We start from the raw sequence: 16,509 nt of genomic DNA, 5'->3' as shown, positions 1-16,509 counted from the left end.
TCCATGAGGATGTTCTTCACCTGGTTGTTGGCGGATGGGTGTTTAGGGCGGTGCTGAGATTTGGCTGTTGTGGATAATGTAATATATATAACAGACCATGTGTACATGTTTGCCCATTCTTGTGTTCAGGATGTTTCTCACTCGACATTCACCTGACTGGACGTGGGGCCAAGTGTCTGGGAGAGCAAACATCGGGCTGAGGGCCGGAGACCTGGCTTACCTCCTCGGTCTCCTCACACCAGGGTGCTGGGTTCCAAAAGCAGGAGAAGGAGACAGATTCTTAGTCCTGGGCCTGGAAATGGCACACCACCACTACTCACTCTGTTGCCAGTGGTCATAAAGCCTAGACTCCAGACAGGGGCCAAAACCCCCCTTGGCCTGGGAAAAATGTCAACAAGAATGATTTTACAGCTGCAATATTGAGGGCAACATTCTGTTCTGTCTTTTAATTCAATAACAAAATAGCCATTTACCTGTCGGGGCCTCTTTTTTCTTATCTGTTGAAAGCATGGAGGTATTTAATCATTCGCCCCACGGTATATACTTCAGGCTGATGCCGGGGCTGGTGTTCAAATTCAGTCCTGTTGATTCGATCCCTTACCAGGTCAGCTCACCCTTTGTGCCTTGAGTCTTCAGCCAGCACCACTCCACAACACACCTACAGCAACTCCACCCAAACTTCCTCACACCTATAGCAACCCCCCAACTTTCTTGTCTTCCCGCTTGTTCTTCTCCAAAACGTGCCTCAGCTCAGCGTGGTTGCTCCTTTGCCAGGGCAAAGCACAGTGTTGCTATCCCCAACTCTATTTGGAAATCTTCAAGACTCTCTGTTTGCCCTGAGACAGAAGCTCAGTTTTGTCCTTTCTCATCTCTGGTTCCTGGATCTGTATGATGTTGTCCTGACTCCTTAAGTTCACCAATAGTCATTTTCCTTCTCTACACTATTCCAAGACAAGTTGACACACAACCTTTTCTTCTTTTCTTTTTATGATGCTAAATACCTTAGAAGAATGATCTCATTCACAGTTTCACAACACTATTTGTTAGGTTCTTTTGTATCTGAAGCCAGCTATGCTAGATCAATGAGAATGGATCAGCCAAGCTCTTACTCTTTATGGAAAGCTGGATCTACTCGAAATTTCTGGAATGTAAAATGCTCTTTCTAGTGTTGGAGGTTTTATACTTGTTATGTCCTCTCTAGTTCTCGACCAGAACTAGAGAGGGAGCCCAGATACTATGCTACATACTTTATAATTATTTACGTCTCACTGATAACCCCACAAAGTCAATGCTGTTATCTTCCTCAATACACGAGGGAGCTAGTTGCAGAGAAATTGAACAACATGCCCACGGTCACAACTAAGTCGATGGCAGAGCTAGCTGAGACATCTTCCAATTCCTACCTCTGACTGGGAGGCCCTGGGTCAAGCAGCTTCTTCTCAGGACAGGATGACCGTTGAGTATTTAACATAAGCTGAGCATTTCCTCATTTTCCCCTTCACAACTACCTGGAGAGAAAGACTTACTCGTATTTTCCACTGGAGGCCAGTGAGGCTCTGAGGGGCCAGACCACAGCCCGAGTTCACACACTGCGAGCGAGCCAGGAGGATCTGAATCAGGTCTTCGATTCTGTTCCACCACGCTGCTCACTGCCCCCTCTGGAGGTTCTCTGCCAAAGCTACCTTTGCCTGTGTTGACTTATTCACTCATCAAACAACTGGCTCTTCTGTCCCCTCGGCACTGGGCAGTGGCTGGCTGCCGTGGAAGTACAGGATGAATCAGACCAGATGCTTCCATTAAGGACAATGCCATTTGCAGCCATGTCTCGTCTCCCTTTGATAAAATGAGAAGCAAAGAAGCAGCGTGAGTGACAGGAGAGGTACAGACGAGTAGACAGGGCTCAGAGGAAGGGGTGCTTTCCTGGTGGCAGGTCTAGGGGATGTGTTTGAGAACCCTGTCCCCCCACTGGTCGGCTTCTATTTTTCTCACTTGAGATGATGCTTGCCAAGGATTTGTTCTTTTGTGTTCTTTTTGGGACAGAGGAGGATGATGTAGCCGTTGGGAATGAAGAGGCAGGATGCGAAGCCAGATCCTGGTGCCAAGATGGCAGAGACTTCCATGGCCATTACGTCTTTGCCTCGGGCAGCTGTGGGCAGGGATGAAGCCACCCACATGCAGGAGCAGACCAACATGCTGAGCACGAGGGCATTGCTTTATCGAAGGTGTCGGGCAGTCGGTGGGCGAGGAAGGCCACCAGTAAGCTGCCCAGAGCCAGCAAACCGAGTTGCAAGTATCTCTTCCCCATCCCGTCCTTACCCGCTCAAGGTGTTATCATGTATCTCATGGGCCCAGCACTGGCTGGAACATTAGGGAACTCTTAGGATCGCAGCCTTTGGGGGCCCCAAAAATTCTTGAGAAGAAAGAAAAGAGCGTCATCACTCCAAAGATAAAGGACTGGCCCCTTGCTGCTGGGCTAGAGTTATGGTTCTTCCATTTATAGGTTGGGTGACCTTGGATTTAACCTCTGCAAGCCTCAATTTCCTCTTCTCTAGAACAGGTAGAGTGATAATACCTATTTTGAAGATTGTATGAGGATTAATGACATGGTGCTGGAAAGCCATACGACAGAGCCCAGAACCTGGGAGACCCCACAGCAGAGGTTAGTGAAGTAGGAGAATACTCCAAATGTAGTTTGTCTTTCCCTCTGATTCACTCAGTCCTCTTGTTTTCATGTTCAGGGGCACAGTCTGAGGGGCACAGTCTGCCCAGCTCCCCAAGTCCAAACAGAGCTGAGACGCCAACTGCGAATCTGAATCAAGGCTGCAAACAACCTGTGCTGCCAGACCCTTGGGCCCTGACACATGGTGCTGCAGGCTGATGAGCTGGCTGGCGCGCCACAGATATCCAGCAGCATCCCTGGTCCCTCCCCAGATGCCCCTCGTGCTGCCCTCAAATCTGGACAACTTAAAACGTCTCCAGACCTCACCAGTGTCTCCTGGATGGCACAATTTCTTGGGGCCAGAGTAACTGGGATTCAGATAGTTTGTAGGGTAAGTTTTCTTGGAAAGATCTGATAGAGGGGTTCTTTGGTCTGAGGAAGGGAAAATGAGGGAGAAGATACCTAAACAGTAAAAGATACCTACTGAGTAAAAACCCAAGGATCTGGGGGCCGGCCTTTTGTGGAGCAAAAAATGCCTTTCTGCCCTGGAACTCTGCTCCCATCCTCATCAACCATGTGTCCTTCTCCCAGGAGGAGAAACTTAGACACTGAGATGCGGGAATAATGGGGATGGTAAAAGACAGTCCAGACTAAGGGGAGCCAACTTGCAATCACTGGGGATGGAGAGAAAAGATACTGCACCTAATAATTGTCTTATTCTTGTTACAGAAATGTAGAAATGCTGCAGACACTCAGAGAAGAGGGCTCGGCACGCCTCGGTGTGCTGGAGAAGTGCTGGAGCTGTGCGTGGCAGGTGGGGGCATCACGATCAAATTGAAGATCATTTCTAACGATGGTGACCCCCAGTACTCAGGGGTCAGGGTAAAGGGGAATGAGGTTTCTTGAGTTGTTTCCCATTGTTTAAAAGAAGTTGACATCAATTATCTATTTCTTGACACAAGGCTGTAAGGTTAAGGCAGTAGCGACTCCAGGTAAGCATATTAACCATTTCAGGGCAAAATTGAGTTGGCATTTCTATAGAATTTTCCTTCCCACTTGCTCATTAATTTGAGTTTAGCAAGCTCTTTTATTTGGGGAGCCAGGGGGCGACTTTGGAAGTGTTTATCTGTTGAAGCCTGGGAGTTTGGAAGTCAAGAATCCATCCAACCTCTCCCCCGACCAGAACCCAGTCAGGTCAGCACCACAGTCTCCTGGGTGCTCGGAGGGTGCAAGGTGCAATGTGGGTTTGTCCTGAGGCGGCGCTCAGCTCCGGCTTTAGGAGACCTTCTGCCCAATAACAGCACTGTCACTACTCAGCGGCTTTTCCAGGGGGAGCTCTGAAGGCAAAATGTCCAATGATCGCTGACCTTTCCTTTCTGTCTGGAAGGCGGTAGATGTCTGTGATGTCAAACGTGGCTGGCATGTCTCCACAGTTAGTGGAGAGCGTCTCTTCCTTCCTGGCTTCTGGTGGTGAAGGGGACCTCCTGGCTGTAACAGAGCAGCTGAGTCAGACCTGACGGCAGAAGGGAAGAAAGTGCTTAAGAGCAGGACAGGCTGTGTGTGAGAGTGTGTCAGTGTGAGTGTGTGTGAATATGAGTGTGTGTGACTGTCAGTGTGTGTGTGTGTGTGACTGTGTGTGTGAGAGTGTGTTAGTATGAGTGTGTGTGAATATGAGTGTGTGACTGTGTCAGTGTGAGTGTGTGTGAATATGAGTATGTGTGACTGTGTCAGTGTGAGTGTGTGTGTGTGTGACTGGGTCAGTGTGAGTGTGTGTGACTGTCAGTGTGAGTGAGTGTGTGTGTGACTGTGTGTGTGAGAGTGTGTTAGTATGAGTGTGTGTGAATATGAGTGTGTGACTGTCAGTGTGAGTGAGTGTGTGTCAGTGTGAGTGTGTGTGAGACTGTGTGTGTGTGTTAGCGTGAGTGTGACTGTGTATGTGAGTGTGAGAGTGTGTTAGTGTGTGTATGACTGTGTGTGTGAGTGTGTTAGTGTGAGTGTGTGTGTGAGAGTGTGTTAGTATGAGTGTCTGTGAATATGAGTGTGTGACTGTGTCAGTGTGAGTGTGTGTGAAACTGTGTGTGAGTGTGTTAGCGTGAGTGTGTGACTGTGTGTGTGAGTGTGAGAGTGTGTTAGTGTGTGTGTGACTGTGTGTGAGTGTGTTAGTGTGAGTGTGTGTGTGAGAGTGTGTTAGTATGAATGTGTGTGAATATGAGTGTGTGTGACTGTGTCAGTGTGAGTGTGTGAGTGGGTGTCAGTGTGAGTGTGTGAGTGTGTGTGAGTGTGTGAGTGTGTTAGTGTGAGTGTGTGCGAATATGAGTGTGTGTGACTGTGTTCCAGTGTGAGTGAGTGTGTGTGTGAGTGGGTGTCAGTGTGAGTGTGAGTGTGAATGTGTCTGTGTGTCAGTGTGTGTGTGTGAATGTGAGTGTGTGAGTGTGAATGTGTGTGAGTGTGTGTGTGAGTGTGAGTGTGTTTCCTCCCCACCCCTGGATGGCCCCCCCTCATTTGTGCTAGCCAGCCTTGGAGAAAAACACGTTATCTACACATTTTGTGACAAAATCGCTGTCTCCTCCTCCCTGGTGTTGTCACTCTGCAGCCGGTAGGTTTTGGCTGAGTTACTGGAGGTCTGTAAATACCGGGCCTGGCTTATGATGGCTTCCCAGACTGGCTGTGGGGGTCTCCAGCCCACGCTGTGGGGGGTCTCTATCCAGCCCAAGTCCCACTGTCCTCCTTCCAGTGCCTGAACACCTTTGCCCCGGAGGTGGTTGGTAGCTGGCACAAAACCTCAGTCCCGCCTTGCTTGGCAGACTATTTCATAGAGTTGATTTTATTTATTTATGCATATGAGAGCTGGGTGTAGGCCAGAGGTTCAGGGAGTGAGAGGATTCACCTGAGACAGAGGGGGAAGCAGAACAGGTGGATATACCGAAATCTACTGCCGAGGGGAGCAGCGGGGTGACAGGAGAGGTCTGCTGCACCATGTCAGTTCCCTGGCCGGGGATTGAACTTGTGCTGCAGTGGCTGCAGATACCTCACAACCCTTTGCACCACCAGGGAGGCCCGTGGCCTCGAACCAGCTGTGTGACATGAACTAGCTGTGTGACCTTGGGTACTGCTCAGTTTCCTCACCGATAAAGAGGGGATGATGAAATGTATTCATGTGTGCGCACACAGCCCTTGAAACACTCCCTGGCACAGAGAAGCCAGGCACAAGTGTTAACTATTATTCTAATAGTCTTCAAGAACTCACACTATGTAAATTCGGTGTTACTAGAGCCCATCTTAAACAAGCTTGTCTAGTTGGAAGACCTTCTTCTAATATTAAAAGGACATTCTTTCTGCTCTGACTTCACTTCTGTAACCCTGTAGTCTCTGTAACATGCAGTGACATGTTACCAGATGTTTAACAACTGATTTTTTTTTTTTGCAGGGGAGGGAGAAGTTAGATTATTTTAGGGCTTGCTGACTTCCATGTCTTAGCGCTCTCACGATTGGCAGTTTCAAGCTACTGATGGTTTAACAAGCATCTTGTGTACTTACAGAACATTCAACCCGGGGCTCTCCTTGTCAGTAAGAGCCAGTTTTCTCTTCCAGACCCCGCGCTCTCTACTAGACGTCTTATCATCTCTGTCATCGTCGTCCTCTCCTCGCTATGAATCTCCCTCTGGACGTCATGGAGCCCAGAGCTGGCGAAACTCTCCCAGCACCTGCTTTTGGTTGACTTGTAAGTTAGTAGTGGCTTTATATAGATATATAATTACTTATAATAATATATATAATATATAAATATTTATATTACTTCTAATAAATACAACTTTAATTGCAAATATTTCTACAGGTATAGTAGAAATATGTATATTTCTAAAATAGGTATATTTTAAACTAGTCAAAACATGTCAAAAGTAGCCTCCTGTTTTGTGCACATGAAAAAGAGGCAAATCTCAAGACTCAATCTCCATAAGTAGCGTCAAGCTGTGTGGCAGTGGGCTGTGTTTACCTGGCCCGTGTGGCAGATATGTGGCAACAAGTAGCTGTGACAGAAACGGTGTGGCCTGAAATCTGAACTGTGATCTGCCTCCTTACCGGCAAGTTTGCTGCTCCCTGACTGAGTCCATCAGTTGCTATTTTAGAAAAGAATTTTTAAAAAAGATTTATTTAAAAGTAAGCAACCCTATTAAAAAATGGGCAGAAGAGCTAAAAAGACACTTCTCCAAAGAAGAAATGCAGATGGTCAAGAAGCATATCAAAAAATGTTCAACATCACTGTAATAAGGGAGTTGCAAATTAAAACCACAATGAGATACCACCTCACCCCAGTGAGAATGGCACATCTTCAAACAACTACAACAACAAATGTTGGCCATGATGTGGAGAAAAAGAACTCTCCTGCACTACTGGTGGGAATGCAAACTGGTACCACCACTATGGAAAACTGTTTGGAGGTTCCTCAAACTGCTAGACATGGAGCTTTCCTATGACCCAGCAATCCCACTCCTAGGTATCTACCCAAAAGACACAAAAACACTGATTCAAAAAGATACCTGCACCCCCATGTTTATTGCTGCTTTATTCACAATTGGAAAGACACAGAAACATGCCCAAAAATGGATGCCCCAAAATGGATGACTGAATTAAAAAGAGGTGGTGCATATACACAATGGAATATTACTCAGCAATCAAAAAAGAAACACATGTTTTTTGCAGCAACATGGATGGAAAGATCATGTTTAGTGAAATAAGCCAGAAAGAAAGGGAAAAACACTGGATGGTTTCTCTCATAGCAGGAATATAACGGAACAGGCGAAAAAATAATGATAATGATGAACAGCTATATACCAGAGACATTTTGTGGGGGTAGAGTGGGGAATGGGATCAAAAACAGTGAGGGGAGGGAAATGCACTGGACTATGGTGATGGCACATGGGTGATTTGGTGATGGGAAACCCAAGGGGATTGCAACTGAGATGGAAAAATGCACAAAAATATGTAAAAATAACCTATTATATATAAGAAAATATTTATTCATGCACACAGGACTGGAGTACAGGCCAGAGGTGTGGGGAGTGAGAGGATTCACTAGAGACAGTGGGGAGCAGAACAGGCAGATCGACTGAAACACACTGCTGAGGGGAGTGGGTCAGGAGAGGTCTGTTGCACCATGTGGGTCACCTCCCTGGCCGGGGATTGAACTTGTGCTGAAACAGCTGCGGCTAGCTTTGTAGTGCTGCACTTTAACTCGTTGCGCCACTAGGGAGGGCCCTAAAAGGTGTTTTTTTTTTAAAGTAAAATCTTACGTTGCATATAAACAAATCAGGAAGAGGAAACAGCTCTGACTGCTGGAACACCCAGGGCCTTGGAGCCCCATGTCTGAGGTGTCCTCTGTGGGCCGCGCTGTCCGTGGCTGGGACACACTGCACTGCACTGATCCACATGATCCACACCGTGGCTCCAGCAACCCGGGGCGCACAGCGGGGCATGGCCTCTGACCTGCCAAGGCCTGGTATCGGGCACCAGCACAGGGGCCTCCCAGGAACGGTCTGTCTCTGCACAGCAAGACACCAGCTTCTGACAGGTGGCCGGCGGGGCTCTGGCTGCCAAGTGGGCTCAGGGTGGCTGTTAGAGCGGAAGGTTCAAAGGCGGACGGGTGGACAGCTGTCGCCCTCTCCAGCGTCGGGCACATCTAAGGTCTTCTGTGGCCCTTGGTGGGCAGCCACCTGCATCGTGCAGTCTCCCACGGCCTCCTGGTCAGACTGTTGCCTGGCGGGCGCAGTGCCAACAGGAAGTCCTCAGAGCCGGGCATCACCCTTGAGGCTGCTGTTCAGCGAGGCCTGGGCCCTGGGGTGAGCACTGACGGGCCGTGGGAGGAGGCGGCGAAAAGCCATGTCCTTCTGGTCACATTTTTCTTCCAGAGGGGCCTCGGCCAGCAGACTGAAGGGGAAATGGTAGTGGCCGCAGAGGATGACCTTGCTGGCCATGCCATTGACCTGTGGCCTGGCTGCTGGCCTTTGCTGAGGCCACACAGCCGCCCACTCCCGACCTCCGGCTGCAGCTCCTGACCCATCAAAGTTGCCGCTGTCAGGCCCCACCAGACCTACCCAACCCCAGGTGAAGTGGCTCGGGAGCTTGGCCAGGGCCCAGGGAGAACGGGAGCTGGACGTGGTTGGAGAAGCGGGATGCTGAGACCCATGGCTGGTCCAGGGGGAGAAACGGGGCTGCTGACTCCTGGCCAGGACACTGGTCTCCCTCTGTGCCCCACAAATATCCTCACCAGCTGCTCTGTTCCCTGTGACCGGGCACTTAGCCCAGGAGTCTCGGAGGGCCGTGGGGCTGCCCCTGTGGGGGAGCCGTGGGCCCTTGGGTGCTTGGCTTTGGGTCTAAGGCCGCCCACCCGCTGTGCTGGAGGGGAGCTCACAGCAGCCTCACAGTGGGCTCTGGGCTGATTTCATGCCCTTCAATCTTTTTTCTACCCACGCAGATCATGTCTAATAAAAGTGATCCATTTTTCTATCTTGGGAGGCTTTTCACATAAACAAAGCACAAGCCAAGCCAGCCCCCTGCCCACCTGCTGCCCTGATGTCTGACCTGGAAGCCAGGAAGTGTGACCTGACCATCCACTCTGGACCCTGGGGCCTGGCTGTGCAGCCTGCAGCCTGCATGCTCCAGGCAGACCCCGCCAGGGCTGTGCCGATGCCGGTGGCTGCGGTTTGCTGGGCTCGCGGTCCAGAGTGGGAGGATCTCTGAGGACAGGCCACGGCCCAACGGGCTCTGTCACAAGTGGGTTCCTGTGAGGATTTAGATATAATTCTCAGCCCCTGAAGTTCTTCCTCTTTGCATCCTACCTTGGAAGAATCCACTGCCTCACTTTGAATCCCAAGCTACTGTTTATTTTGGGATGATGATATTTCCTTCTGGAGCCTTGATTTCACCTATAAAAAGAGAATAATAATAGCACCTACCTCACAATGTTGGTTTAGGGTTAAATGAGATAGTGAAAATGAAGATAGGACGATAATCGTAATAATAATAAGAGGAGGAAATAGCGCTTGCTAGAAGCCAGAGGTTCTTCTGAATTCCTGTTTTAAGCTTCTCATTTAATCACATCCCCCGGGGGAGGGTTGGAGGACCTTGACTCATGTCCCCTCCCACCAGCTGCTTCACAGAATAGGCTGTGAAACTGGCAGCACCACACCAGTGTCCCTGCTGGGCGCTGGCTGATGGAAGCTGACATTCCTCTTCAATCATGACATCTGTCCCCGGTGAGGGGATGGAGCCCACCCCATGTGGGAAGGCGGATTCTCTGCGGTGTGAGCTCCCAGCTGGCTGCTTGGACTGTCCTCATGGCTCAAATCCTGGTCCCCTCATGAGACTTCCTTCTCCGCACCCCTGGCTTCTGCGTGTGGCAGCGATGTGCCTGCCTTGCTCACTTGGCTGTCTTGAAGCTTAAATGTGACAATTGCGCATTTGAAAGAGCCGTGCAAATTGTCAATGCTTTGAAAAGAAAGGATGGTTGCAGGACTGGAAACCGAACAGCCCATTAGTGTAAACAGCAGCTCTGGGGCCTGCAAATGCAGCGCTGCCCGGCGGCCTGCAGGGGGCGCCAGGGCTCACACCTGGGCCCATGGGGGCGACGCTGACCCAAGGTGGCACAAGGGGTTAAGTCTCAGCACTAGCTGTTTGCCAGCCACTGCAGCACGAGTTCGATCCCAGCCAGGGAGCCCTGGGAGCTGACCCACATGGCGCAGCAGACCCTAACTTCTGCAAGCACCCCCATCCTGGTCTCTAGGACTTTGTTAGTTTGTCTGTTTGAACTTCAAATAGAAGTTCTCACTTCTTTCAGTCAGCGTGTTACTTCTGGGCATTTTGTATTGCCCAGTAGTTCATTCTTTTTGAAAATTGCCAAGTATGAGCGTCTTACTCTTTCTCCATCCTTCTGTCTTTTCAGCCTGGCTGCGGGTAGTGTTGCGTTGTGAGTGAAGCTGCTGTGGACATTGTCTGTAGAGCTGCCTTGGGTGAGCACATGCTCATGCTCTTGTGGGCACTGAGGTAGGGCGTGACCAGGCCAGAGGGCAGCCCTGTGTTCGACTTTAAGAGGAACTCGCAAGTCATTTTCCAAAGCTGCATCATTTTATGCAGACGGTGCCAAGGGTCGGAAAGGAGACGTCAAGAATGGAGTCTTCTCTGCTGCAGATGGAAGGTCAAATAGGAAACCATTCTGAAAAGCAGTTTGGCAACTTTTCAGCTTGAAACAGACACTTGCCACCAACGTCAGTCTAGCTGTTTGCTCAAGAGAAATGCATTGACCTTAGACGTCCACACAGGATTTGTGCAGGAATGGTCCTTGCAGCTTTGCTGAGGCAAAAACTGGAAACAATTTAGTGTTCAGAAAGGGGAGATGGGTAAATCCTGGTGTAGCCATTTAATAAACTGTTAGACAGCAGGAAAACGGCACAGTGACAAAGGCAACCCCATGGGTGAGCCTCAAAATAATTATGGCAACCAAAGCTAAGAAAGTAAGAGTAAATACTTCTGATTCGATTTATGTACCATTCTAGAAAAGGGTGGTCAAGTTATAATGGCCCTTCTGGGTTTCCATCTAAGCCTTCTGGCAAAGCTCCTCCTCTGCCGTCTATACAGCTGCTGACCAGGCTGGGCTAACGTGCAGCCATCTTAACCTTTTGCTTCTCCTTTTCTGCCTTCTTTTTTATCCCTTCTCCACTTGTGGCTCTCTAGTCCTACACATTAAAAAGTATTTTTGAAGTGGTTGCTGTAATGTGATAATATGTATCCGTTTGGTGATACACATTAGTAGCAGTATTAGTAGGAGCATGTTGGGTAGTGAGCTACTCCCAATGTAGTGGCTTGTTACAATCTACTTAATTTACTCATGATAAAATTTGCGTCCTGTCAGGTCCTGCGTCATCTAAGTCTCTGTCCTAAGTAGTGGAGCAGCAAGGCTGGTGGGCTGGGATGACTGTTTCTCACATAAGTGAGGTAAGTGAGGTCATCTGTGCTTGAGTGCTCAGATGGGCAGCGGCATATCTGGAGGGCAAGAGGCAGAGGGTGCTGGGGTGTTGGCTCAGATCTCACAAGACAAAGATTCAGCCACAAGATGGCCCCTGACATTCTTCCTACATAGGATCCGAACACCAAGGTCCAGCAGATTCTGGGGCTCATGGCCACAGTGTAGAGCAGTGGGCTGCTAATGGCCACATAGCGGTCATAAGCCATGACAGCCAGCAGGAAACACTCTGTGCCTGCACAGATGGTGAAGAAAAAGAACTGGGCAGCACACTGGCCATAGGAGACGGCCATCTTGCCAGTGAGCAGCGTGGCCAGGATCTGAGAGGTGATGACTGAGGTATAGCAAGCGTCCAGCAGGGAGAGGTGGCTCAGGAAGAAGTACTTTGGGATGTGGAGGTGGGTGTCCACCTGGATCAGAATAATCATCCCCATGTTCCCCAGAAGGGTGACTAGATAGAGACCCAGAAGAAGAGGGGAGCCCCCAGTTCATAAGAATGAGCTCTTTTAGAGTGGGGAGATGCCATTTAGCCATAGGCTCAATGCAGTGAAGTGGCCTTAGGAGGATGGGGGGGTCAACGACTCCAAAACTGAGGTCTTGGCTTTCTACAGTATCATAGGTGGGTGTCTATCCCAGATAATTTGTTTAGAAAGAGATGAACAATTGGTAGTAACGATGGTGAACTTTGACCTACTCAGACCCTTCCTGAAATTGGACCTTGAGTCAATATTTCCTAAAGTTCATTGTCTGGGGCTTTCTCTAACACCGTAGAACCTTGGACTATCAAACTGGAAGGGACCAGTCTTTCTCTTCTAGAATATTCCCAAGAAGCTGTCGCATAGTCCAAGTATATTCCTGGGATCCCTCATGTGAGTTTTTGGTCCCTGCCCTACACGGCTCCAGGCAAGGCCACTCACACAGACAGTGGTGGCAATGGTCCCTCCAGAGCTGTCAGAGCGTTACGTGATGGGCATTTTCTGGGCACTCTGCCTTGAAACATTCTCCCTGTTGAGAGAGCGACATTGCTCTTTCTGTGTCTTCTACATGCTGAAATGATGCTTGATTTTGCATGTTGACTAAGACAGAAGGGAGCAATGCCTGCCCCTTTCATCTAGTCTCTTCTCAAGGCGAACATTTCCAGCTTTATTAGCAATTCCTGACAACAATCAAAGCTCTGGTGTTTCTCCCACGGCTAATAATTCATATCTCCTTTACGGTGTGCAAAGATGCATGCCAAATCTTTCGATTAGCAGAGGCTTGGGCTTGGACTGCCCTGTTTCCCTACTGCTCCATCTCCTTTGACCTGTTCCCCTTGACCTGGGTCTCATGGAGACTGAAAATGGAAGGAATCCAAGGTTACTGACCTCCAGGGGACTCGCAGGACCATGAGAACAGGGTTTCAAGCGTCTTTCTCCAGAACACTGCTGCTCCCGTGACTTTTCTGTGCTCTGGCCAGCTGTTCCTTTCTGGGTCTCTGTCAAATGAGTGTCCCATCATTTTTATCTTCTTGGCTTCCTCATAACTGACTTGTGGCTTATCAACTCATGGCGGTCAACCACCTTTATTTCCTTTAGAAAATGGAAATATTATTTCGGAGTCCTTAGTGGAAATACTTTAAAAAGAGAATTCCATTTATCCAGTCAAAAGGCTGAGAAAGTGAAGGCAGGTGGCTGGCCACTGCCTGTCAGCTCTGGCCATGTCCGAAGCCTGGCACTTGACTGTGCATTCTGCTTACAGCCCTGGGCATGGGTTCTCTTCCTCTCCTGTGCTTGGGGGTCGCTGAGCCTTCAGGGTGGGGGCTCACACGCTGCCCGGGCACTTGCTGCAAGCCCCCGTGACCTGCTCCAGGGACCCGACTTTCCAGACACCCAGAGCCCTGGCTTGGGGAGGACCCTGGCAGCGGCCTCCTCAGAGGCTGGTCCTCCTGGGAACATGCCGGGAGCAAGGGGAGCTGCCAGATCAGTCCAGCGGCAAACAGAGCAGCGATTCTCTCAACTCCCATAAACAATCAGGCGCTTCACTTCATTTTGTTTGGAAAAGAGGTTCCAATTCAGAGATCTGAACACACCTGGTTCACCATGTTCTTTTCACTTGGCAGGAGAGAAACTTGAAGCCCAGGGAAGTAACTTTTACCCTGTGCACCAGAAAACATGATCTCGGGGTGGGGTGGGGGTGCTCAATGCAGCATCCTGTTTGGAGCCTGAAGAAAAGCTGGAGAATCATGCTGGAATAAACCAGGCCTAACAGGACCTGAGGACTGTACAGCATAGCAGGGACACCAGAAACAGGTCTCAGAGGTTCCCAGGACACTGGAAGCAAGTCTCAGAGGTTCCCAGCTCACCTTGTTCAGGGGTGACCCATCCCACATTATCATCTCACATGCTGCTCCCTCCCTGGATCCAGGGTCTGTCCAGGGTAAGGCTTGACTTCCTGTGCCCATGAAGACAGAACTGAAGATTTGGGAAGATAACTTGCCCAAAAGGTCACACACAACCTTTTTTATGTTCAAAGTTCTGGAAAGCACATTGAATAGTCCCTGACACCTCTCTGACCTCCCCACAAAGGCCCAGGGTTTGCATCTCCTGGTAGGGACAAGCTGGGGTCTCGAGAGCCCTGGGCAGAAAACAATGCTGTGAACAGACCCAAAGTTAAGAGGAGACACTGAGAAACGAGCATGTTTCTAAATACATCATCACAGCTTGCTCACTGCAAGGTCTCCAAATATCAAATTTCAGTCATCAATTCAATTAATCTCGTGACTTTGCTGGCCACCAGTTGTGCCTTGTCACTGGGCTCAGTGACAGCGGGTAACCCCTGACGTTCTGGGGCTAACTCGGAAGTGAAAGAGGCTGCTTCCATGGGGCAGAGCAGGGAAGGGCCTCGGAAGGGCCTGGACCTCACAGCGCTGTTGCCAAGGGATTGGCATGACCCCGCTCCCTCGCCCCCCTCGTCTGACATGGGCACAGAACCCAGGACTCAGGCCCCCAGGAGCTCAGGAGCACAGGGTTGGGGTGTTCAAAGATTTGTTTGCATTTTTACTGTGAAATATACTAACAGCCAAGTGTATAGTAGTGAAGGCACTTAAGAAGTAACAAATAAAATCCACTCTTGATTGCTGTGATAAACAATCACTTGTTTGTTTAATGTTTTGTCATATTCTTATCTGTCAGGTGGTCCTGTTGATTTTGGTTGTTTTCCTTAGTAAGATACACAGTTAATTCTTTTCCATGTCAAAGGAACCACATCCCCACAGGGATGGTGGGTTAAAAATAACATCAGGGACTTGAGATGCTCTTGTTTTTCTTTGTTCTACTGCATGGCTGTCTATGCATGGTTTTCTTTCTTTTTTTAAATTTTATGTATTTTTTCACATCATTCTTCATTTTCATACAATGTACGCTTATCATCTTGTGTATGACCCCCAAGAAATCCCACCACCAATTCACCCATGTACCATCACTGTTGTACCATCAAGATAGTTCCTTGTGCTCTTCCCATCTGTTTTGATCCAGTTTTTTCCTCCAACCACACCCTCCTCCCTGACCAAGAATGCAAGAATGTCTCTGGTTTCCTTGCCTGTGGATTTTGGTTTTTACTTTGTTACAGTTACTTCCCCTCACACACCATCCCTTACTTGGGTCCCCTTTATTCCTCCCACAAGAGAAACCATTGGTATTTTTCCTTCATTTCCCAGGGCATATTATGATCCATAATGCCTGCCAGGGCTGCAGCCATTACAGTCACACTAGAGATCAGGATAGAAAGGCAGGTGCTACAAAAATAACCCTTATATTTAAAAAGTATGGTGGTTACCAGAGGGGATGGGAAGGGGGTGGTTCAATGAATAAGGGGCCGATTCGATAGTGTAATGACACTAGAACTTTGGTGGTGAGTGAGTGAAACATATACACACATGGAAGGTATATAATTGCACTCTTGAGATTATATAGTTTGTAGATAAATGGTAAGTCAATACAGTTTTATTACAAAAATTTAAAAGCCAACTGCTATGGTTTCTTAGTGCCTTTCCCCATTTTTATTTATTGTCTTTTTTTTTTTTTTTTTAGGAGCAAGGTTGAGCAGAAAAATCATAGACCATTGCATTTGGAAGTCCTATTCATTTGTCTTCTGTCTTTCAACAGATATTTATTAAATACCTGTTGTGTGTCAGGAAGTGTACTAAAAATAGCAGACAGTGCATGATGAAACTTTCATTCCACTGGGGGCAGGGATGAAATCTAACAGTGGGTATTGTTAAATATCTAGGAGAATAAAATAACAGGGCAGAGATAGTTTCTGTAGGGGATCTGTTGTTTTAGACATGGTGGGCAAGAAAGATTTCTTTCAAATAAGGCAACATTTCAAATGAAGAGACCTGAGTGAAATAAGTGAATAGGTCCTATAGCCTAATAATGGAGTGGGGGAGGTTGGCCTGCTGTGTGTGACGGTTTCTCCTTTACACATGAAGCTGCATGGGTCTCACGACCTCATCCCTCTTATTCAGAGGAGCTGAATTTAGGGACCTTGGATTTACTGCCTGGGCTGGTGAATCTGAGATACAGTGTTGTTCTTATTCTCTCAAGTGTCAGCAGAGCTTCTTGTCTGGAGAAGTCTCATGACTCAATACTGACCTAAATGCCTTGGCCTTGTTTTAACATTCACAGAGAACAGGATTTCTTCAAGCCAACTCAGTGCAGGTTCTGAATAAATCTTTATTGAATGGCCATTGCATGAAATCTCTTCTAGTTTCCATTCAACTGTTAACCAATAGCCTGCAGGTGCATAGACATTTGGGGTAAGCAAGATCGTCTCTTTGTTAAAGAGATCTTTTTAT

General features: G+C 48.5%; 1 protein-coding gene across 1 annotated transcript in view; it reads right to left on the bottom strand.

Moving 5' to 3' along the window:
* The window catches only part of LOC101627172 (olfactory receptor 1052-like), a 35,151-nt gene extending 33,025 nt beyond the window's left edge, over positions 1-2,126 (bottom strand). The window contains exon 1 of the mRNA XM_004683458.1: positions 1,990-2,126. Coding sequence (XP_004683515.1) covers positions 1,990-2,126 — 137 coding nt within the window. The remainder of the gene's footprint in view (positions 1-1,989) is intronic.
* Positions 2,127-16,509: the final 14,383 nt, after the last annotated feature.

Source organism: Condylura cristata, unplaced genomic scaffold (genome assembly GCF_000260355.1).
Source record: "Condylura cristata isolate star-nosed mole 26May11 unplaced genomic scaffold, ConCri1.0 scaffold00015, whole genome shotgun sequence".
Lineage (NCBI taxonomy): Eukaryota > Metazoa > Chordata > Mammalia > Eulipotyphla > Talpidae > Condylura > Condylura cristata.
This window is presented reverse-complemented; position numbering and strand designations above follow the sequence as displayed.